The 24,973-nt window shown below is 40.7% G+C and overlaps 1 protein-coding gene across 3 annotated transcripts; it reads left to right on the forward strand.

Moving 5' to 3' along the window:
* Positions 1–5,780: 5,780 nt before the first annotated feature.
* On the forward strand, positions 5,781–22,362 carry nacc1a (nucleus accumbens associated 1, BEN and BTB (POZ) domain containing a). 3 transcript variants are annotated; one of them, XM_084745282.1, is made up of 8 exons: positions 5,781–6,289; positions 13,239–13,392; positions 15,750–16,016; positions 17,048–17,675; positions 17,866–18,036; positions 19,199–19,304; positions 19,486–19,583; positions 21,724–22,362. In XM_084745282.1, the coding sequence occupies exons 1-8, from the start codon at positions 6,066–6,068 to the stop codon at positions 22,044–22,046; spliced, it is 1,971 nt and encodes a 656-aa protein (XP_084601408.1). In that variant the 5' UTR covers positions 5,781–6,065; the 3' UTR covers positions 22,047–22,362. The 3 variants fall into 3 exon arrangements, with proteins under 3 accessions (XP_084601408.1, XP_084601406.1, XP_084601407.1); XM_084745280.1 differs by having other exon boundaries at positions 6,149–6,285; XM_084745281.1 differs by lacking the exon at positions 5,781–6,289 and adding an exon at positions 6,441–6,896.
* Positions 22,363–24,973: the final 2,611 nt, after the last annotated feature.

The raw sequence follows: 24,973 nt of genomic DNA on the forward strand, positions 1-24,973 counted from the left end.
ACACCAGACGCCAGTATGGAAGCATTTTATGTTTTTTTTTCCTGCTGTTTTTTTCCTTTGAATACTGGTCACCATTTACCTCAACTGTTTGGGCTTGATTCTGCAGCACTGTTCTCTCTTGTGAAACTCCAGCTGTGTTTTGTGGACTGAAAAACTAAACCCGACCTTCAACTGGTGAGTAGATAATAATTCAACTTTCATTTTTGGGTGAATTATCCCTTTAAGTGAAAATGGACCACTTAGCCTTGATGTGACAAAAAAGAGCGACAGAGGTGTCAAACTCTCCAATAAACGCTATAATTCTTTGCCAGATAAGGATAAATCACCACAGATTTGACAAATTGGAGACAGCTCAAAAATTTACTTCCATCATTTACTTGCTCTATTTAGCAGGAATAAAATAGGGGAGACTGGGGATGATGGTAACTCTTTTTAGCATCAGTAACTCAGTGGATTTTCATGCTAGATCTCTCAAACTTAAACACATGGCATCCATTCTACACAGTCACATATGTGAGTCAATATCATATAAAAAGAGTTCTGTTACTGGGGTAAGTTGTAACACCAGCTGGGGACAGATGTAGCAATGAGAGGTAATTTGCTGATTTAAGATCCACACTATTCAATTTATAAAAGAGCTTTATTAAGGAATAAAAAACATACCAGTTTTGAACAAAGAAAACAGTTTAAAGTGATGAAAAGCCCTTTCTGTGTGTACTGTATTCCTGCAAGTGCTTGTGTCACATAAGGTTTCAATCACTGCCACAGTTGTGGCAGATGGATATAGCTACCCCTGGGGTGCCGTCTTTGTGGGCCCAGAACTGACAATGTACACACTTGACCCACTTTTTTTTTTTTTTTTTTTTGCCCGTCAGTTTGCAAAGGGTTCCATTCACACAATTCACAAATTCTCATCATTTAATGAACTTTTACAACTGTCCCCACTCCAAGCAGCCATGATATAGTTAACTGTTTCAGCATGTTAGCTTAAAGGTACATGAATACACGCCGTCAAATTAAAATAGAGAAACTGCTAACTCAGATTATGTAAGTCAACCATGAATGCTAGGCATTAAAAGACAGACTTTTTTTTAACTTTTGTATCTGAAAAACAGGTTTTTGGTCCTAAATTCCACAACGTTGCTCACAGAGACATGCCATTTCTTTTGTGAGCTCAAAAAGGAAATGGGAGTGTATCACACTGATGATATCACCACAGCACTTTTCTCATTGCTTAGACTGACAGCGTTACAACTGACCTGGTGTTACAACACTCCCCGGTCTTCCTGACATCTGAAACAGTTGACTCCCTTGTAAGTCATGACCTGTATGTAATTCATACATGTGAACCGAGAGATTACAGTTACAAGGAATCTCTGCACTTTTCATGTGGATGTCCAGTCAGTTTTGATGGTAAATGTAGTCCGTGGAGCCAATATATTCCTCAGTGAGTACTATATTGACTGAAAAATCTCTTGTTCTTCCTGCATCCAGTGATGTCACAGTGAGGTAGTTGGTGTTCAGGAAGAACTACAGGCTTATTTCAGCTTGGATTTTTTTTTTTTAAGTCTCTGCCTCTGGGTAGCCACGGGGCGTGCTAGATGAGTATTTTTGTCACCTAACGGTATGTTTTGGCCAACAAAGTAATAGCTAGTGGTGGTGATGCAGAGCAACATGGGCATGGGAGTCAGAAGCTCGCCTGCAATGCACCCTGGTACGTGTAAGCACTGCCAACACGACACGAAATGAGCAGGAAAATTCTGCTTTCTTGGTCAATATAGCAAACACTGAGGAATTTACTGCTGCAGCTGACAACATTTACAGTGACTGTACATCAACAAGAAAAGTGCAGAATTTTCTCTTGAAAGAGGAACAACGATTAGGACAAAAAAGTGATGATGATGAAATGACAGCTTCCAATTCTGACTGATGGTATTGAGCAAATATTCTGACTTATTTCTGCTGTAAGCCTGCTGCTTTCAAAATAGGACTCTTTTTGGAAATAGTGCAAGGTGTGTTGCTCATTTGCCTTTTCATTATCTTTGAGATCAGTGGTTCCCAATCTGGTGGTCCCCAAGGTTTTGTCTGCTCCAAGACCATCAAAATTAGATTTGCTCACGTTAACTAAAATCACAATTTATACAGACGTCTGTATACAAAATTACTTTAAAAGATACATTTTTTGTCCTCACTCAAAAACAGTAAATAGTAGGCCACACCTCTGGGATCTCTCAAGCTCTGTGATAATGCATAATTATTATTTTTTTGGTAGGGATGAGTGTGTTTAAGCCTGCTCTGTTGGGTTGCTGAAAGAACAAAGCCTAAGGTTATACTAGATAAAAGACTAAGAATGGAAACAATTTCAATTGATGTTAAGTTTTGACAATAAAGCGGATGAATCACATATTCTTTTGGAGCTTGTGTGTGTTTGTGTGCAGGTTTGGGGGGGCTCAGCTTTTCTTTGACACAAGTAGGTGGGGCTTCAAGGAAAAGCGTTTGGGAACCTCTGCTCTAGATGGTGGTGCAAGCTCAGACAATGACTGTATATCTCCAGGAAAACCCTTCAAAGCATTGCTCAGTCGTCACAATACAAGAAAATTACGATGGTCTCCTTTTCTGCCATATAATATTCCCTCTTCTGTGTTTACCACTTAAACTGATACCTCAATGTCTTTTTCTTATTTGTATCTTCATGTCACGGGGACACCGTCAGGTTTCAATGGCTCTGATAAAGACAGTCCTGTTGGGTAACACTTCATAATTTGGGGAACTGAAGCTTATTCTTTGTTATAATCAAAAGCTTTTTACCACAATTGCATGATGCAGCTGAAAAAAACAGCACACAAGAAGCAAACTACAGCAAAATTATAAATGTTTGTTAAAGGAGTATTTCTAGGATAGCCGCTGTTATTTCTGGGAGGTTGTATCAAGCAAATGTGTGATTGGACTTGTGAAAAAAAACAACAGAGTTGTGATATCATTTTGCTGTGAATTTATAGCAATTTCCTACATCAGCTTTTCTTCAAAACACAATGAAGAAAATCACATCCGATATTTTTCAGGTTCGTTTGCGTGTACATAGTGTTTTAACACGGTTTTATGACCATTACAGCATCTTTATTTTTTCAGAGAATTTCTAAGGCCTAAGTCACATAAACTATGAAGCTCAAAATGTAGTACAGTGCCAAAATTCATATTATTCATAAACTGAGAGAATCATTGTTTAAAGTAGATGATATTCTATGCTGGGAAAAGAAAGAGCTGAATTAAAACTTTATATTATTAATACCTGGCTAAATTCAATTTTGAGGAATAAAACCTGAAAAAGTCCTAAAAAAAAAAAGTGGAGACAAATACTTCATGTAGGGACTCTTTAGATGGTTAAAGGTATAATCTGCAACATTTTTCTAAAAACTCATATAAACATAACTCCTTTCAATCATCACTTATGACCCACAGGAAGCGCGTGGTGATGTCTGTCTGCTTCGCTCTGCCTGTGTTTCCTCATTTTCCTCTTTATTTCTCTGTGCTCCGGACACGTCACCAACACAAAACATCTGCATTTGATGTCCTGGGAGTGAGACTCAGCAATCGACTACCTTCGTGGTGCATTCGTGAGCATCCCGGACAAATCCTAGCCTGTATGAAACCTGTAATGTTGCACGCGAAAACCTTTTATACATATAGTATAGCATCACATTTAATGCCATGCCATATGCAGATAAGGCTGAAAGCCAGACATTTAAATCACACATTAGGAGATGAAATCATACTGTTTTCTCTTATTAAATTTGTACTGGACACAAATGAGATGTGGTCAATAACTGGACGTGGGTGGGACCAAGTGACTTGTGAGTTGTAAAAATTTTATGTTGAGACATTGCATATAAATTAGCAGAATTTGAATGGAAGGCTATGAATTAATTTGTCATGGATTAGCTGGATGGAATAGTTTTTTCCCATTACTTTCTGATAACTTATTCAGCATAGAGTACTTGATCAAATTCATTAATTTAACTTAAAATTTAAATTAAACTTTAAATTATATTTTAGATTACATTTTCTCTCTGTAAAATCAGAATTTAAAATTTAGTCATCTCAGTTGTATCACCAGTATTTTGACCTCTCATCAGGCTCTGCTAAAATGTATGCAGTACAACAGGCCAGTGGAAACACCCAGCATACAGACAGAACAGAACACATCAACCCAGTGATTAAAGGTTTAGTTTAATTTGAATTTGATCTCTCTACCATGAGCACAGAACTTTACCAGTGATTTGCATGACAAAAATGCACATGGACAGGACAGTAACAGTTTCCAGTGGCAAATGTGCCAAGGTATTTTCCCATGACACTGTTTAGTATAACCAAGGTTTGGTTTCTTTTTCCTATTGTTCCAGGACAGTCACAGGTTATTGTTACTTTTTCAAAGCCTACACAGTCACAGTCACTGCTGCGTGTGTGGTGCTATTTTGAAGACACAACTCCATAGTTGAACTTGATATGATTCTACGTGGACTACTGTTGGCACATTAAATATGATAGTTGGTTATCTGTGTGAATCCACCTTCACACTGATAAATGCATGGAAATATAGCTGCACATGCATGCACATGAAGTCCAAGAATGCCACGTATTGTGAAATAGCCTAGTGGAGCAGAGGTATAGTCATAGAGCAGACCTGGGCAAAATGTGGCCCAGTGTCATGATTGTTTGTCATTTTTTTTAAAAAAGTGGGTCCCAAGAGAAAAAGTTTGGGAAACTGCTCTAGGGTGCCTCTCCAATGGATAAAACATGATAAAGCACCCTCTATGACAGTATTTCCCAAACATTTTTTCCCGGGGACCCACTTTTTAAAAATGACAAATCATCATGACCCAAATCACAATAAAAAGTATCAATAAATTCTGGGAAGAGTTAATAATAAATGTAACATTCCTGACCATTTTTACCTTTTTGAAAACATATACATATGTTAAAACTTAAGAAATGAAAAATAAATCATTTAGGCTGAATTTGTATTTCCTCAACACAGGAAATATTTCCTCAAACATATTTTAAATGATTTATAAAATGTTTACTGCAGATATAAATCCTAATCCTAATCCGAATTTCCTACATTGTCTTTTATTGATTTGGGGACCAAAAAAAAAAATCACCTGTGACCCATCTGTGGGTCATGACTCAGTCTTTGGGAATGAGTGCTCTCAGATGCCCTTCCAATGGATAAAACATGATAAAGTGCCCTCTAGGGTGCCTTTCTAGTGAATAAAATGTACAAAGTGTCCTCTAGGGTGCCCTCCCAATGAATGAAGCATGATAAAGTGCCCTCTGGAGTGCCCTGTCTGTGGATAAAATGTATAAAGTGCCCTCTAGGGAGGCTTACTAGTGAAGAAAATGTGATGCAGTGCCAAATAGGCCGCCCTACTTATTAGAAAATAAGGTGGCCTCTAAATGGTTAAATATCGTTCCTTGTATGTTTTTATTACACAAGTTTATTATGTGACATGTACTGTATGTCACATAATAAAACGATTTATTCTAAAGCAGGGGTTGGAACTGTTTTTCCATGAATGCATCACGCTATATGCCCAATGCATATAGCTGGTGCCCTTTTTATTTTTTTCGCCCCTGCTCCTCAGAAACCTTGAGTCTGCCCCTGGGTTTGACCCATAGTAAGGCCCGAAGAGTCTTCGCTCACAGCCAATTGTGTATCTGCTGAACACAGGTGCATATATAGGTACGACCGGTTTGATAGCGTTTTGCACATATGGTTTCCCTTGTTTACAACCAGCAACTGGGCGCGGCTTTATTCCTACTTTTTATGGCACGCAGAGTTCACTTAAGTTAAATGAGTATACACACGCGCGCGCACACACACGGCCTACTTTTCCCAATTCTATCGCTCATATGCAGAGCGGGATAGAGAGGGAGACTTTAGAGGGAGAGAGTGAGAGACGGTCTCTCCTTGCAGGCTGCTGCTGTTGTGCCAATGCGCAAACAGTGCACGCCGTGGGATAGGTCTCCCCAAATTGAGGCTGCGCTCGAAACGATCATGCGATTGAATGACGAGCGCGTCATGCTTGTCTTCCTACTCTTCTGTTCCGCGCGATCGGTGGCTCTGTGTTCCGCAGTCCCCTGGGATACTGTACCGCCCTCGATGGCTCTGCTATCGGCGCTTCGCTCGCACTGAATGGCTGCCCGGAGCGAGGGAAAGCGGGGAGAGAGAGCGCTGCTTCTCCTCCTTTGAACCGACGCTCTGCATCAACTTCCCAGCGAGTGGGGGTGAGTGTCTTGTCTGTCTGCCGCTGCGTGCGAGGCGTCCTGCCGGGGTCGTCTGAGGATCCACCGGCGGCGGCAGTAGAGGGTGAGGTGGAGGGGAGGAGGGGAGAGGAGATCGGTTTGTAGCGGTGTCCTTATAGTTAGAGGAGTGGATTTGGGTTGATGGTGAACGTTTCCGGGACGATTTAAGTTTGGGATAAGTGCGCGACTGAGGGGATGAGTCCAGGTTGGCACAGTTTGAAACTTTCTTTAGCACCATCTATTCAAAATGTGCCCTGCATTGTCAGCGTGGGGTGCAAGATTTGTCCTTAAACGGTTAATTTAATCTCCTCTCTGAAATATGCGAATATGCCAATGGCAGTCAGGTTTTTTTTTGGCACGGCTGCACCGGTTGTAAAGAATTGTGCCTTGTTGTGCTCCCACCCCCCGCTCCGTGCCGCACTGGTTCCGTCTGGCTCGCCCTCAGCTGCTGCGTGTCCTGGGATGACCTGTTGATGTCGGTAGAATGGAGAATGGCAGGGGGAGCGATTTCCCCCATCACCAAAATATTTAAATAAGCAACATTTGGGCTTGACAACCGGCGCCGCAGCACGGCTACCTCGTCCGCACAGGCAGTAAGTGTCTTGTTTGTCTTTTGCGTGGTGGACAATCGCGGAAATGCTTGACATTGTGCATGTGTGCGTGAGGTGGATGGTGCGCCGGGGCGAACCCAAAATATTTAACAGTACTGTTAGCTTAGCCATTAGCCACCTCTATAGGCCTGCTGCGGATGGGAGAGGGCATCAAACATTTCAGCGCTGTCAGCCACGGGGGAGAAAGGAGGACGCGTTACGACCGCTTAGTCAGCTGAAGGTGGCTTACATTAGTGTACTTTGATTGCCATTTGGCGGCACGTAAACAGTAACACACCGTCGCCCTCACCCGGGTATCACCGGGGCTCGCTGCCATCCTGTGTCGTCCCCCCACCCCCCTCCTCTCCCGTCGCCTCCCGGCTCCGGTGCCAGCAGACAGTGGAGCACTCCCGGCGGGGAGACTGGCGCACGGCGCGGTCACCCCGGTGTGTTAAAGAGCTCCTTATCTGCGCCCCATTATCCTGCATCCCTCCCCGGTTAAACTTGTGCACAGAGGCAGACTAGTTAAGTAAAGCTTCAAGAAAAGGAGTTCAGAAGTTTAGCCTTTCATGTGCTTGATATTCAGGATCCCTTTATTATATAAGAACAATCACGAATCAGGTCTTTTTAGACTGTGTGTCTTGACTTGACAGGACTAGCCATGCAGGCATGGGCACATGGGAACCAGGAAATGCCTATAGAGGGAATGCATTGTGTGCCAGCTGCACCAATGACTCCACAGTAATCAGCCACATAGCAGTGTGAGAACTGTTTTCAGTGGTGGAAAGAGTGCTGAACATCTATACTCAAGTATAAATACTGTTACTTTACTAGAATATTTCTCAATTACAAGTAAAACCACTGGTTTTAAAAAATATTTAATTAAAAGTACAAAGTATTTGTCTCAAAAACTACTAGTATTAGTTACTTTTTAACTGTTGATGTTTAAGACATTATCAGTAGTAGGCTATTCAATCAAAGAGGTTTATCCAAATCTTTAGTCTAAATTAGTCCCAAGTCTGTCTCTGTTTTGCTCACACTCACCTCTCCAAACCAGGATTGCAGATTTAGTGCATTTTTCTTAACTGATAGATGAAAATGCATCAATCAGCTGATAGTTTCAAAGATTCAGCACACGTGTCCATTGTTTTTTTCCTCATTGTCATTTTGTTCAGTTTTTTTTGTTGTTGTTTTTTTGCTCATTTAAAGTTTCCTTATTCAACACATGGCTCCACCAGACAAAACAAAGTCAGATGAGGTGCATTCACTGCCATTTCTAGACTATCGATTAAATATGTGTGAATACAATTTTGATTGTTTAAATTCAAACAGGCGATTCATCATTAACATCCTTAGTCCAAGTCTGTGCTGATGCAGTGTTTAGATTTTGTCCACATGTCACGGTTTTCATTGGCTCGTTTGCGATCAGATAACCTGATTGGTTACAGATGAAAGGTTTGAATATTAATTCAAATTGCACTCAATTATGATTTTAAAAGTAACCAAGTAGATTACATAGTGGGACGCACACTTAAGTACAAGTACCCAAAGTACCCAAAAACTGCTTAATTACAGTAATTAGTTACTTCTACTGCTGGCTGTTTTCAGCATAGGAACTGGATAAACTGTAAATTATAGGCTTACATTCTGAAATATGTTGACAGCCGTCCCACCATAACATAACATAAGCCTTTTGAATGCAAGCAAAACATTGTGAAGGCTTACTATGAAAAGTCTAAGGTCTTAAGTATGTTGTGAGCATGTTTGACCTACTTTCCTCACCAGGCTGGTTGGTATGAGATCTGAGCCACGGGGTGAGTTCGGGTGAATTTCATTCGTTCACATGGCTGCGCTCTATATATTTAATGGAATCAGGACCTGAGATGATCCCTCTCATCTCTGCAGGCCTCACTGCCCCTCCTTGGTGCATAAAGACACACATGCACACACAAATACACACACACACACACACAGTCACATTCTCTCTCACTGTCAGGACAAACTGTGCAAACACACCCTGCTCTCAGCCCCGTGTTTGTGTGTCTTTATGTGCACGCATGTGTGCTTACTGCGGCTCGCCAAACTGTAAACAAGCAGTATTGTCTAATGTCTGTGTGTGACTCAGTGTGCCTTTTGTGGGTTTGTTTGAGTTTGTGTGTGCGCATCTGTGTTTTAGTATGAGGGAGAGGGAGCTTGAGTGAGACAGAGACAAAGAGAGCATTTCTCTTTACCCTGGAGCTTGGCGAGGTCCCAAATGAAAGGCTTTGGATATGATGGGGCGGCTCACTCCAGCCCTCATCAGTCAGTCACACCAAAGTTGGTTGTGTGCTTCTCGCAGGGTGGGCTTCAACCGGTTTGTTCTCACAGTATCACAGTTTGTCTCTGGTACATGTGTGTGTGCAGCATGCATTCATGCAACACTTTTAAGTGGTAAAGCATCCGTGTGAAAAGTAGCTTAGTGTTGTACACACTTTTGTACACTGGAAGCCTGTATACTCATCTGTGAAAACACTTATGACTGGTATTCTGCTTAGAGTAAAGGTTTATGGTCAAGGGAAATGCCATGTGGGCTTATCAATGCATCTGTTTTATAGTTAGCTGTTATTGTGGTGCTCATATAGCGGTTGTGGGTACAAAGGGCATATACTGTTTATACGTGTTAAGTCTGAAGGCTCTTAATATGAATTAAAAGTTAATCCTGAAACATTTTAGTAAATTCTGCAATATATAATATATATTTTGATATATGCATTTTCTCTAAAATAAGCAGCCTTTAGACCAAAAAAATCTGATGGTATCTAGTCTCACATCCCGCTATCAATGTATTGCTCAGCCCTGTGAAGTCCCAGCACTGAGAAGTAGACTCCTTCGTTCATCATAGAGAGACAAAGTCACGCCCCTTGCGAATGGTAATCAATAGCGAGAAACAAATAATCTTTTGATCCCATTTGAATTGTGTCACAAATGACCTCTTACCATGTTTATTAATTTAAAAGATAATTTTAAAAGATAAGAAAGTTGCCGTTTGGGGCATCTGACTGTGAAGGTACGTAAAGAAAGACTGCACACCCAAAAGTTGTGTGAGTAACGTCATGATTTTGTCCCTCTGAAAGCTAAATCTGCAATGCCGGTGTGTTTTTGTACCAGAGTGTAGTCACACAAGCAACAGTTCTTGCTCATTCTTTTGTTTCCTGGATAATAAAAAGACCAGGAGTCGCTGGATAAAACACTTCAGGTCAAATAAGGTTTCATGGGACGCGATGTTGGTGTTTATGACGTATATTGTGCGAAACGAAAGATGTAGCTCAGTGAAGGGTTTCACGCAAAACTAAACTACAACAAACCTACCACAGATTGAGACATTTTTGTCTTACAAACTTATCTTTTAAATTGACAAACATCATGCATGTAATTCGTGGCATAATTCAAATGGGAATAAAAAATTATATTTGTCTTTCACCTTTGACTGCTGTTCATAGTTTTTCCAAAGTAAGGCCCCATGGGGCAGGGACTTTGTCTCTTTGTAGAATAAGGTAATGTATTCAGTTTGAACCTCTCTAAATCCCACCCCTGTTTGCTCTGTGCTCCAATAACAAGACAAAATTTGATATCTCAGCCTCTTTTTTCCTAGAAAAGCTAATGATTTATGTCGATTAGCTAGCTAGTGTTTTTCTAACATTAGCTAATATAAGATGTGAATATAGGCCCATTTATAGGTTCCCCAACAGCGTCTTTTAACCATCTTCAAAATTTGGTTTTCTTTTCAACATAGATGAGCCTAGTGTATAGCATGTTTAAATAAAAAAAAAAAAAAAAACAGGAAAAGAGAAAGTTGACTGAGCTACCAAGCTAACTCAACTGTCATTGCAGCACAAAATGAAAAAGGGTTAGGACTTAGACGGATTCAGTTCTGAAAGAGAAAAGAAAATATGTGCAAAAAATTGGTCTATTGGCCTATCCAGCTATATCGGTCTGCGTTCTACTAATATCTGATTTGACAGATTGTCAAAGCATTTGGTTGCGAAGTGTTTTGATGAACTTCACTAGAAAAAATAAATATAAACAAAAATAAATAAACATTTGAAGAATGGGAACTGAACATAACAGAACATCCCTTGGTTCAGTCAGAGCTGTGGAATATTGAATCCTCGCTCACTACATCTGAGCCTTTCTTACCCTCAGGTCTGCATAAACTACGTGCTATATGAACTTAATACAAATGTATCCTAATTATCCTATTGGGTATCGGCCATGAGAAGCAGGTTATTATTGGTTACCAGTATCGTCTGAAAAAATAAATCCCTGTCCTTCGTCCCTAAATATATCTGGTGTAGCCTAATATCTGCAGTGTCTTACTCTGAAGATATCCTGCCACTGAATATGAAACTATCTCACAGAATCAAGCAATAACTCAGCCTGCACACAGTGTTCATATCCACAGCAGCGGAGACTTTAATATTTACAGCTATAATATAGGAATCTTGGAGAGGGTGCAGGGCAGAGGGGGTATGTTTGCCTTCGACTGTTTAGAGAAGTGAATGGAAACATGCTATGCGGTGTTTGTTTAAGCCACACACACTTTCGCACATAGAATAACAGAACATGACCCAGTTATCTAAGGACACCAGGGTTTTATAGCTGGTAGAAGACAGAAAATAAAAAGGCTTTTACTGAGCCTGCTCCTGGCAATAACAAGTGCTGCAAGGCTGAAGTGACGTATAGGATTAATGCAATGTAGATTATCCACAGAAGCTTCAACAAAACTTTGTTTCAAATATCAACGTCCTGCGAGCCTGCCAAAAGCCTTCAGTAGGACTGTGTGAAGAAATATTTGTGGCCTATGTCAGTTGGATATGCCAAGGGATATAATTCTTGCTCCGGACTGCTTTTCTCTAGAATAGAAGCATTTCAATATGACGGATTTGGCCTAGTTGCAAAAAAAAAATGAGTTCCATTAGGTTTAGTGTATGTTTGGTATTAGTTTGTCCCAGTGAAAGACCATCAGCCACTTTATTGTGTCCATTAATGGAAGAGTCAGACATTCCTCACCTGTTTTCTTTTAGGTCTGTTCTCCTTAGGATTTTTGTCTTTTAACGTAGCCTCGTTACGTCGCGCCTCCTCCCCACGTTTCCTGCCGATAATCCACCCCACACCAAAGAAACGGTCGGGATAAAACTTTTTCTTTTGTCATGTTTGTGAACAGAGCCGCCCAAGTTACCCTGGGACAATGACCCTGCTCATATGACCAGGGATAAAGCAGTGTAAACACAGAATAATAGATGAGTCACTCCGTGAGCTCATCTACTGTAAGACTGTCAAAAGTATCCATACTTCAATACTACATGTGTAAAACAATATGGTCTCTGTTAATCAGCCTATGCATTTGATAGTATCAAAAGTACAGAAACTGTAAAAAATAAAGTGCTCACCTCAGTTCGGTTTAGTCATCATTATTGTGCCTGAAATTTTAGTAGTCAAATCTAAGTTTGAAATTCTGGCATCTGAATCTCACATAGCCAGTCCTACAACTCTTTAAACTCAGAGTTCTAGAGACAAGCTTGTTAAAAAAAAAAAAAAAAAAAAAAAAAAAGGAAAAAGAAGTACAGTGAAAAAGTAAACTAAAACAGAAAAAGTATTGACAATGACATTGATATTGGCAGTGATATTGAGAGGAAATAAAAAGTAATATTGCACCAGATAATGAATGTAAAATTGCACATGATAATGAACAGAATATTCCCCCATGATATTAAAAAGTAATATTGCACACATGGTGTTGAAAAAGTAATACTGCACATAATATTGGTGTTCTTGTTCTCAGCGTCCAATGTTTTAGCGAGACGGAGATGGGGATCTGGCTGCAAAAGCTATGTGCAATCACTATGTGGTGTCGCAATTAAAAGTAATATCCAGTGTCATGCTGGGCAATATATCGATATTATATGGATACTGTGACATGAGACTAGATATCTTTTTAGATTTTGGATAATATTGTCTTTTCCTAGTTTTCAAAGTCTGCATTACAGTAAAGTGATGTAATTTTCTGACCTTACCAGGCTGATGATTATCAAAAATCAAAAACTCTGTTAATATTTTGTGAAAGCACTAATAGTCATTCCTACAGTATTGTTGCAATATTGATAAATATCAATATCGAGGTGCTGGATCAAAAATATTGTGATGTTTTTGTCTGTATCAGCCCAAATCCACTGTAGAACCAACAACTGAGGAGTTTAATAACTCATGTTATACACAGACTTTATATAACTTTGTGACTTGTTATAATCATGTCATTCGTCTCTTTCTGTCTGTCTGTCTGTCTGTCTGTCTTTCTTTTCCAATCAGACCCTTTGGTGGTGTGCGTAGGCGCACCATGGCCCAGACCCTCCAGATGGCGATCCCAAACTTTGGCAACAATGTTTTAGAGTGTCTGAATGAGCAGCGGCTGCAGGGCCTCTACTGCGATGTCTCCGTGGTGGTCAAGGGCCATGCCTTCAAGGTACAGAGGAGACAGCATGTTATTATTGTTTTCATAATGAAAATTATGTTTCTAAAGACAATTCCAAGCTAAATTTAGAGAGGTTAAGGCTCGGGTGTAAACAATGAGGCTAGTCCTGTAGCTCCATGGCAGCCATTCTGCATGGAGGACTGAATGCCAGTATACTTCAAAAGAAGTGCTGTTTGGACAGTCTGAACACAGGGGCAGTGGTTGTAACTTTTTTTTTTTTTTTTTTTTTTTTTTTTGAGAACTTTGTAACAGAGGTATATCATGATTCCAGCCTGGAATCATGATATACTTTCACAGTGTGCAGGTTTTAATCACAGTACATGAGATTTTAAATGCTTCCTCTCTGTAGCTGAAGGTTTGGTTTAGTCCAGAGGTTTTCACAGTCTGTGGGCCTCCCCTCGCACAAAGCATGGAAAAAGACTCCCCCTTACTTAGTTTTGCTCAATTCCTGCATGTCTATGGGATGATTGTCATGTTATTTGATCCTACAGACACTCAACAGTCGAGCCAAGATAGCCTAATTTTGCTGCTTCACATAATTTCAGACTACACCAAATACATAAAAACACTCTGTCCAAAGACATTTATTAGTTTCTGACTCTGGTAAAATTGCTCAATACCGTGTCTCTGAACTATCTCTTCAACCAAATCACTCGCTTTTAGACTATATCTGATCTCCTATTATAACTAATGTGACTAATAATGTATTATTTTTCTTTATTCCCTTCGCTGAGCCTTCCCTGAAACACTTTTGAGCCCCACTTTGAAATCCTCTAGTTAAGTTAAATCACCTGTTGTCGTCTTTACTTGAAATGACAACTGGACCTCCATGATGACATGTTATTTCCCACTTCTCCTGCAAAGGTAATTGGATAATGGCTTTTTTAAGCCCCTCAGTTGATGTGCCTTGGTTAGATGTCATTCTTCACTCTCATCTAGGAAGATTTTCTCAACCTTTTTTACCCTGTAAGCTTGTTTTTAGGTCCCAAGATTTCAGTGAATTCCAGGTACACTGGGAGAACTCCAAATGAGTATTTTAGGAATCATGATATTAATGTAATATAATTAATTAATTAATTAAATATTGACAGCAAAGTGCATGCTCAGTGGTTAACATCTTAGTCTTCTTTACTTAAAGCTACAACAAACAGTCTCAATTTTTCAATACAGCTGACTCCTATATGACCTACAGAAGTAAACAAGACCATCAATGAGAAGATTGTCTCTTTCTATATAGTTATTTTAATGGCTGCCACTGAGTTGGATTTTTCTTTAAGTCAGATCAAACAAGCGTGTGTTTACATATTTCCTGGCAAAGTCAAAGTAAGTAGTACATTAGCCAGTTATTAGGAAGCAGGAGAAGATGTTTTTTCAAACAGTTTCATTTTTTACGTTATATTTTGTTGTCATTGCAATGGAAACACTGCCACTTTTCCACTTTTGTCCACAGGTGGCTCCAACATCAACAAAAGATGAAAGCTCCTTGTAGTAGCTTTAATTTAATTAATACCCTTCTTATGTTGAAGCTGTGTTTATTTTGGTTAGCGACAACATTAAACACTGATTTATTTGTAAGCTTGGCTTCTTCTGTTAAAGGACCGGTGTGGAGAATTTAGTGGCATCTTGTGGTGAGCTGTCAGATTGCAAAAAAAAAACATGACTGACTCCTCCTTTCCAAGCGTATATCATTTACAAAAAAAATATACTGTAATTGTTTTTAGTTATTTTTTAACTTCTGTAACAAGGTACTAACAGTGCTTTAGATTACAGCCCACGCACCCTGTAGTTACAATGTAATTACCCTGTAACTAAATGTAACAATAGGGGAACGAACAGTTCTTTACATTACAGCCCACAGTGGTTAAATAATAACTACAGTGGTTAAATAATAACTACAGTCTTAATTTTCACTAAATTTCTCCCAAACACCATATTATTGCTCAATATATACATACCCTGTAGTAACAGAATAAATACACAATAGTTAAAAATAACTACAGTAAAAAAAAATTATAAAATCCTGAATTGTCACCCCTTTTCCATTTTGTTCCTCAGTACCTACATATATTGGTATGTACTATACTGGTACAGCATTATTACAATAAAATTCACACCGTAACTCCGGAGTAACTACGCAGTGCTTTGCATGCTGTAATCTAAAGCATTATGTAAGAAACTCTTGCGACCCTGCCTTAATATCAGGGAGCTCTGCATGGCTTTCATTCACCACAAGCCCAAGAAGGTCTGACCTAAGGTTCTTTAGTTTGATGTCAGCAGCAATCTTACATTTAATATTCAAAATCAGCACTGCTCTAATGGGACGTCTTACTTATCTGCTTTTGTCTCAGGCCCATCGAGCTGTGCTGGCTGCCAGCAGCTCTTATTTCCGGGACCTCTTCAGCAGCAATAGCGGAGGTGGCAACAGCAACGAGACGAGCCCAACCGTAGTGGAGCTCCCCTCGGCTGTACAACCCCAGAGCTTCCAGCAGATTTTGGCTTTCTGCTACACAGGTCGTCTCAGCATGACGGTGGGGGACCAGTTTCTCCTCATGTATACTGCCGGCTTCCTGCAGATCCAACAGATCATGGAAAAAGGCACTGAATTCTTCCTCAAGGTAAAGCTGGAAGAGTTTTCAGTCAAAAACATATATTGTGTATATAAGAGAGATAAATAAAAGAGTAAAGAGAAAGTGATACCAGCACGGGGGCGGCATGGTGGTACAGTGGTTAGCACCGTCACTTTACAACAAGCTGGGGGGCTGGGGAGTTTGTGGCTGGTGCAGAACCTTCCTGTGCAAAGTTTGCATGTTCTTCACATGTCCATATGGGTTCTCTGCGGCTTCCTCCCACAGTCCAAAGACATGCAGCATGTTAGGTTAATTGGTAACTCTAAATTGTCCGTAGGTGTGAATGTGAGCGTGAGTGGTTGTCTGTCTCTATGTGTCAGCCCTGTGATGAACTGGCGACTTGTCCAGGGTTTATCCCGCCTCTCGCCCAATGTCAGCTGGGATAGGCTCCAGCCCCCCGCGACCCACGGTTAAGGACAATGGATGGAGAAAATTACTTTTGAGTTCTTCACATTAAAGTTTGTGCATGCCATTTACTGTACATGAATTGCATTACAGTGGAGGCAGAGGTCTGATCCCAAAACTATTATTTGAAGGGACAGATCACCTCAAAATCAAAAAATCCATATTTTTCCTCTGGCTGGTAGTGCTGTTTATCCATCTAGATAGTTGTGGTGTGAGTTGCAGAGTTCTAAAGATGTCAGCTATAGAAATGTTTGCTTTCTCTTGATTGTAACTGGACAAAATGGCGCTCGGCTTGTGTTTCTCAAAGTGCTAAAAAAAGTAAAATTGAAAAATTCAACACCAGCACATCTTTTATAGAAACCCAGTTACTCAAGATAATCCAGTGAGCAGGAGAAAGAAAGTAGTTCCAATAGATTCTACTCCTAGAAAGAAAGTAGTTCTGTAAATTCATCTGCTGAAAGAAAATAGTTCCTGCATGAAGCTGCTATCAACAAGCAGTTCGCCATGATAAATGGGTGGATATGTTGTTTGGTCAGATGTAAGCAAACACACATGTTGTGAGTCATTGGTGTGTTCATCTAGCTGATACAGTTGATGTATGCATTCATTTCTAGGTCTCCTCCCCCAGCTGCGACTCACAGGGCCTTCACGCTGAAGAGGCCCCGCCTTCTGAGCCCCAGAGCCCTGTAACACAGACCAGTAACAGCGCAGCCCGGCCGACCTCCTGCCTCACGCCGCTCTCTCTGGTATCACGAGTGAAGACAGAGCAGCCAGCGAGCCAGCCGGAAGCCGCCACCCCTTACTCAGTGGTCTGCACTCCTGTAGCCAAGCGGCTTTGGGAGGGCGGCAGCAGCAGAGATGGAGGCGGGGTGGGCTCGGGGGGAGGAGGGGGGGCCAGGAAGGCGGCCCGTTATTCCCAGGAGGCGGCGCGGGGCAGCGCGATTCAGAGCCCCGGAGCCCTCGGACTGGCCATGGGTATGGGTGCCTCCGCGACCGGCCTGACGGGCATGGTGGCCAGCGGTGGGCTCAGCAGCACCGCCGGCACCAACGGGAGCTCTGCGGCAGGTCTCAGCACAGAGGGCGCCAGCCCCGGCACCCTGAGCACCTACGCCAGTGACTCACCCATCAGTTACCATGATGACGAAGAGGAGGAAGAGGGGACAGATGAAAGTGCTGAAGAGCAGTATAGGCAAATCTGCAACATGTATACCATGTACAGCATGCTCAACATGGGAGCTGCAGGTAATGGACATGAGACAGAATCATACATGTAAATGCCTTCTTTGCTGAGATTTCCTCTTTTACTTTTATGGATTTAATAGTAATATGATGCATTTCTGTTTTTAGCAGGCGTTGCACTGTGCATTCAGTTTCCTCTCTGTGTAAAAGTGATGTGGTTTTATTCTAATCTCACAGTATTGTGTTTCTCCAGCTGCTGGCGAGCGTGTCGAAGCTCTACCGGACCACACAGAGACACGGGGTAGGATGCGAGGCAGAGACCTTACATGTCTCCCCGCAGAACTCATTGCTCAGATAGGCAACCGCTGTCATCCCAAACTGTACGAGGAAGGAGACCCTGCTGAGAAACTAGAGTTAGTCTCAGGTACGTGTGTATGTGTGAGCTTTTTTTTGTGTGTGTGAGTATTTGTGCTCAAAGGAATATGTCTTTCTGAGAAAGCGGGGCTTGTAAACTGCACAGAATAGTTTTCAGTGTTTGTCTAAGACCTTTAAAGGACCAGTGCGTAGGATTTAGTGGTAACTAGAAACAGCCTCATCTAACTCACATGTTCCAAGTGTTTTTTGCAATGATCCTTTAAAAGTTCAAAACACTTGTGGCAAAGATATGTAATGAAGGCAGGATATTTTACAGTTAAATGATAAATGTTATTGTCCAAAAGGATATCAGGGCACTGAAACTGTAAAATTTCACCCATATTTAACCGATATAACCTATATTTTGTTGAGAAAATTTACTTTTCAGACCCCTAGACGTGGACCCTTTTGTGGTTTCTAAAACCAAATAAAATCTGTCTGAAGAAGGAAAATAAATTATTTCAACCAAACACTATTATTTTGTAAAACTTTTTCAGAACTTAAAAAGTTTGAGTTGGGCTCAAAACTCAGATATCTATTGAAGTAAGTTGCCTTGAAATCTTGCGCTTTCTTAATTTTTTTTGTTTTTACAAAATATATTTGTTTTTACAGAATATACACTCAAACAACCAAATAATCATGCAGCAGTATACTAATGTTAGCAGCACTGACATGCATGCACATGTGTAAAGCAAGTTGACCTTACATGGCTCGGCATTGGCATGCAGATTACGTAGCAGCCTTGCACATTTCACTCAGTGTGTTTCTGTCACACACATCCTGTGACAATGTCAGTGTTCCCTTATGGGCTGACTTACATGTAGTGTGTGTGTGTGTGTGTGTGACTGAGAGAATGACAGAGACAGAAAGAAAGACAGACAGAACAGGAGTTAACATGTACCATTGTCAGGGAGTTTGATGGTAAATATAATATTTAAAGGAAATTCAACATGAAACAAGCAAAACTCTGACATGTAACTAAAAGACAGCCTGTTCATTCCAGTTTGATATGAATCAGAGCTGCCACTACATAAACACATACTCCATTCCTGTAAATCAAGTATATGACTCTTAACTTGAGCGGGTCAAACATGCCACTAGGCGAGACAATAAGTGAGTCACGGGAGCGGTGATGTTTGGAGGATCATTGGTTTGTATGATATTCTTTGCAGGTACTTCTGTGTATATATCGCGAGCCCAGCTAATGAACTGTCATGTGAGCGCAGGGACCAGACACAAGGTGCTGCTGAGGAGGCTGCTGGCTGCCTTCTTTGACAGGTTCGTCCCTTCCGTCTGCGTGCGTGTCTGGGTCTATTTCTGCAAGTGTTTCATGTGATGTGAGCAAAAGCTTTGTTTGAATATAGAAATTAATGTATTTTTTTTTTGGCACTAGAGTGATATTTTTGTTTTCCTCTGTTCTGTGTTTTTGTGCAACTCTGCCTTATTTTGATGTTATCAGGAACACTCTGGCCAACAGCTGTGGAACAGGCATCCGCTCGTCCACCAATGACCCGAGCCGCAAGCCCCTGGACAACAGAGTTCTGCATGCGGTCAAATGTGAGCGTACATGCTTTTTTTTTTTCTGCCTGTGGGTGTGTGCCCACAAGCATGCAAACAATTTGCTTGTGATGTTGGGTGCATTCATTTTGGACATATGCGTACTGTAAAGCGCATTGTTGCTGAGTCTAACGACTGGCTGATAAATGTCTCAGTTCAGTGAAACATGCCGATTTTTAGGGTACTTTTGGGTGAAAAGTGCAAATGTCAGATGATCTGCTCTCTTGTGCACCCTTGTGATTAACAGGTAATAACTCATAGTGACCACTAGGTAGCAACATTCACTGTGAAACTGAATGTCAGGCCCTAAAGAACTGACTGCAAAACCCTTGTGACGATGTGTTCAGAAAAAACAAATCATATTTAATTACTTTGAAAGCTCTGTGAAGTTTGCTTTGTGAAGATGAACATATTTCTCTACATCTCATGAGTGAAATGACTAAGGCAGCAGGATGCGGTTATAAATAAATTTCTAACTTCTTGTCCTCTCTTAAGTTTCCAAGCTAAGAAAATGTCTGTTGTCTGTCTTCCTATTACAAAAAGCTTCTCCTCTACTCAGGACTTTTGCTACCCTTGTATCTTATCTTAACTTGAAATCATAACTGGATTCTTCAGTTGGTTGTCTTGTAATGCCTGTATCTGTTTTTAGAGTGTACATAAGACTGCCTGTATCCTTGGCCACTGGCTAGCTAGCTGTAATAGACAAAAGGAGGCATTAACATTATCTGTCAGAACTTCATAACTACTATAATGGCCATATGACCTTTGACTTCCAAACTCTATCCATGATAAATGAATAGAGTTCATGATAAATATCAAAAATTAAATTAATGCATGTATTCTGTTAGTTGATCTTTTTAAAAATGAAATAACATCAAAATGTAAATTTAGTCAATTTTTTTAATATATTTATCAATATGCATGACACCAAGTGTAGTAAACCGTAATGATTGCATGTATTCACAGGAGTATTTTTCTGTAGGATAATAACCATCAGTCACCTGATTCAAATTTTAGATGAATCTAGAGTTTCCCCGAGCGAGAAACAGTTAAATGTATTTCATTCAGTTTCCACTTAGAATCATCACAAAAATGAATCGTAACCTATGAGAAAGGACCGGAAACAGTTCAAAATAAAAACCAAAAAAGTTTGAAACATTGCTATTTGTGATAAGTAAGGGTACTTTGTTTCAAAATTTAAGAGCTTTATGACAAAACTTCAGTGAGTTATAGGTACTGCGAGAACAAAGTGTTACAACCGTCCCTAGTCTCCCCTACTTTATTTTTAATTGAGTCTAATTAATTAATTGTTTGCATTTTAATGTCAGGAAATTTGAGACCACTTGTGAAGTTTTAATGGCAAACTGTCCTAAAGGTAACAATACAACAGTGGTGATTTCTGCCGCCCATGGCCCGAAACAGGTAAAAATGATCACATTTTCTTTGCCTGTTGTGTGTTTTCTATAATACTGTGATAGAGACACTTTCAGGAAAAGTCAGATATCAGCAGCATTATATTTTTTTCAATTCAACAAAGTTAGGAAGAGGAAAGCCCATTATTTTATGAGGGGAGAAGTTTTCTTCTTCTTCTTGGTCCATGCTAAAGATTTGAACAGTTGAACCACATCACTAAAATTCAAGAATAATTATCTGGCAGTCGATATACAGGTCAGACATGAGGTCACAGTGGTCTTGACCTTTGACCTTTCATCACCAAAATCTAATCAGTTCATCCTTGAGTCCAAGTGGTGATTTTTGTACGGAGTTTGACAGAAGGTGTTCTTGAGATATCATGTTCGCAAAAATGGGATTACCTGAAAACATGTTGCCGTTTGGTCACACTCCTTGCCAGTGTGGAGCAATAAAAAAGGTTTTTTTGAAAATTGTGAAGCACAGAGATCTTTTAGCATACAGTCATGAGCATGCACAAAAAAACTGGTCTGATCAGTCCAGTAGAATAAGAGATTAGCTCTGGACAAGATGCAGGTCCATTGAGCGCTCACGCATGAGATGTGAAACAGTTATACTCATCGCCAGAATTTTACCGTGGTTTATTGTGAAAAACCATTTCATCCCTAGTTGTCGCTTACAGCATAACACACAGTCCGTCTAACTGCGCTGTTTCCCTTTCCTCTGCCAGTTTATTGCCAGAACTTCGCCACCAGCTTCAAAGAGAGTGAGATGAACGCCATCGCGGCCGACATGTGCACCAACGCCCGACGCGTGGTCCGCAAGAGCTGGATCCCCAAGCTGAAGCTGCTGATGGCCGAGAGCGACGCCTACTCCGCTTTCCTCCCGGACGGCGTCAAGATGGAGGACGACGCCCTTGGGGCGGACCCGGCCTTCGACCCCGCCTCCCTTGAGGCCGCCGGCGGTGCTGGCATGGAGTCGGGCGGCTCTTCGGGTGGCTCTTCAGGTGAATCGCTACCGGGCGTGGGCGGGGACGGAGGACCGTTGTTTTGAACATTGTGTCCGGGGGAAAAGGTTGAAATTTTGGCGTACCAGTATTCCCCAGTTCTGCTTGCCTCCTCACTCTTCAGCCCACGCTGATCTCTCACATCTGACTGTCTATACTACACTGCTGGGGTCAACAGCTGTTGTTGCCCTGATGTAACCAGGACATCAAAACTTACATTTTTGCTTTATGACTGTACAACGGAGTTAGTTAAGAAAAGGGAGAGAGTAAGAGGATGTTAAGTTTTCTCCTAACTGCCCTCTGCCTCCCCTTGTCTTTTTAAGGTGTGTAAGCGCATCCACTGTTGCATATTAAATACATTCCCTGAAATGCAGGTGGTGGGGGGGAATAGCCAGTGCACCCTGAGGAGGAAGGGATGGCTGGACGATGGACAGGCTAGGAGTAGAGGCGGCGAGTATATTGAATGTAAATGTCAGTGGCATTTTTCTCTATGCAAGCCTGACAACTTGTATTCCAGCCTCGGAAAAGGAACTAAATTTAAAAGAGTAATAAAACAAGCTAACACTACCTGTTCTTCCTCCCCTCGCACCTTTCCCGCTCGTCGCCCTGCAAGCATTCTTCAGCCCTCATCACCTTTCTCGAGACCAGAGAATCTCACCTGAGTGTTTCACTGTGCAGTGTCTTATAGAAATATATCTCACCTTTCTGTTTTCGAAAATCGCTAGCATGCCTCTCCGTCTACAAACTGAAAGGTGATCCAGAGAGAAGGGGAAAGCTTTGTACTAAGATGATTGTAAAGAAAATTAAAGGGGCAACAGGTAATCAAAGATGGTCATATTTTTAGAGTATAAACTATATTTATACAAGCGCCCACGCCGAGAAAGGTGTGAGCAAAGAGAGTGAGCGGGATTGTTTTAAAATCTCGATCTTCATGTTTTATTGAAAGAGGTCTTGTCAAATAAGGAAAAAAAAGTGCTATTTTTGCAGAAAAAAAGGAGTATAATAAAGCAGTCTTATCATAGGACCCTTAGTCGTTTATTTTTATCTTTATTTGACGGTGCAGAGTGATGGAATGAGCAGTTGAACTGCTAAATTTGAAGCATTTCATCTTCTCTTCACAAGCTTGAAAGGAATAATAAGACTGATTCAGCTGGCTTGACTGTTGTCTATGATAACCATTTGGCGTTGGGTTGTGAACCTGCAACGTTTGCCTCCTCCGATAATATATTGGCCCACAATTTAGAGGATGGCTTGTAGAAATACTGATGTGACAGCTCAGCTATTTTTTTTTTCTTCCTTTGTACTGAAATTATTATACATTTTTGTGCAAATGCAAAAGCCACAAGAACTAATTATGGAATATTGGAACGTGCCTTTCAATTGAAATCAATAAGCAGAAGCCTGGTGGGTACAGTGATGTCATGAGGAGGCAATATTGCTTGAAGCAAATAGGTTTTGTGGTACTATCCATGTGTGTGTGCGTGTCTTTGGAGAAGAAGGAGAGTCTGTGTCTTTTGGTATGTAGTTTATTCATGTATCTAATGCACCACCTCTTTAATTTTGCACCTTCCATGAGAGGTCGAGTGGAGGTTTCTGCACCTTAATGAGAAGAACCAGTGGTTCATGCACCTTTTTGAGAAATGTTGTGTAGCAACTGAACCCCTTTAGGTGGAATTTGTCTTTCTTTTCCATGTCCGCCTGTGTTTCTTGTTTAGAAGTGGCACAAACTCCTACTGTAAATAATCAAGAAGACTGTTAAGTTGAGTTCAATCCCAAGTGTTCTTCCTTTCTGTTGCTGGATGCATCTGATTCTGAAATGTCAACAACTGACCTTTCTTTTTTTTATGTGAAAGTTTGTGTTTGCTAGAAGCTTTTTGAATGCATGTTGAGCTGCAGATCACAGGGTTCTTTATTCCCGTTGCGGGTGGAACGTGTTCTTAAAGGGACAGTTCACCCCTAAATCAAAAGTAAATATTTTCCCTCTTACCTGTTGTGCTATTTATCCATCTAGATAGGTTTGGTGTGAGTTGGAGATATCAGCCGTTGAGATGTCTGCCTTCTCTCCAATGTATTGGAACTAGAAGGCACGCAGCTTGTGATTCGCGAAGAGCCCAAAACAAATTTAAAAACTGTTTTCTTTCTACACTAAATCTATCAGAGCTACTTTTTACTACAAGAAATAAAGTAGTTCCTACAATGAACTGCTCACAATTAGGTCTGTGGATTATCTTGACTGACTCAGTCATGATTTCTGGAAAGAGATGTGTATTTTTTGTGCCATCTAGTTTTGTTATATTGGAGAGAAGGTATATTTCTATGGCCAATATCTCCAAACCTCAGCAACTCATGCCAAGACGTGCACTACAGAAAAGAGGAAAAATATGTATTTTTTATTTTGGGATGAGTTGTCCCTTTATCCTGAAATGCTCTCACAGACGATTGATTACTTTCTCCTTCTGGAAATGCATTTCTAAGAAGGTTTTCTTTTTTTTTCTCTGAAGTCAGGTATGGTGTAAAAAAATAGGGAAAGGTTTAAAGCTTCTTATTCAAGGCAGTTGAGTCAATATTATAGGGGAAAAAAATAACTAGAGGCATGATAAATAGAGCTGAAACTATTTTCATTATTAATTAAAATTATAAAGATGAGTTTACTTTAATGGTTTGACTTGAGGGTGTATGGACAGAACAAAAATGCAGTACCTTGTAAGTATTCCGTTAAGGGTAATGCCAACAAAACCTCAGTAAGCTTTGCATTTGACTGTAGATGCCACACAAGCACACCTCCCCCACTTACCTCTCCAGTATCTCAGAAGACTGTTGTGCTTCCTGTCCTTCATGCAGCTGGTGTCATGTTTCACTTCCACAAGTTTATTCATGTGTGTCAGAGACAAGCAAAGCAGTGGTTTCAGCTAGTTAAGTGTATCTTTAATTTGCTTAGTGGCTTCTAACTGAGCCGAGTTTACACGACGACTCC

Source organism: Lutjanus erythropterus, chromosome 19, assembly GCF_056507025.1.
Source record: "Lutjanus erythropterus isolate fLutEry1 chromosome 19, fLutEry1.hap2, whole genome shotgun sequence".
NCBI classification, from domain to species: domain Eukaryota; kingdom Metazoa; phylum Chordata; class Actinopteri; order Lutjaniformes; family Lutjanidae; genus Lutjanus; species Lutjanus erythropterus.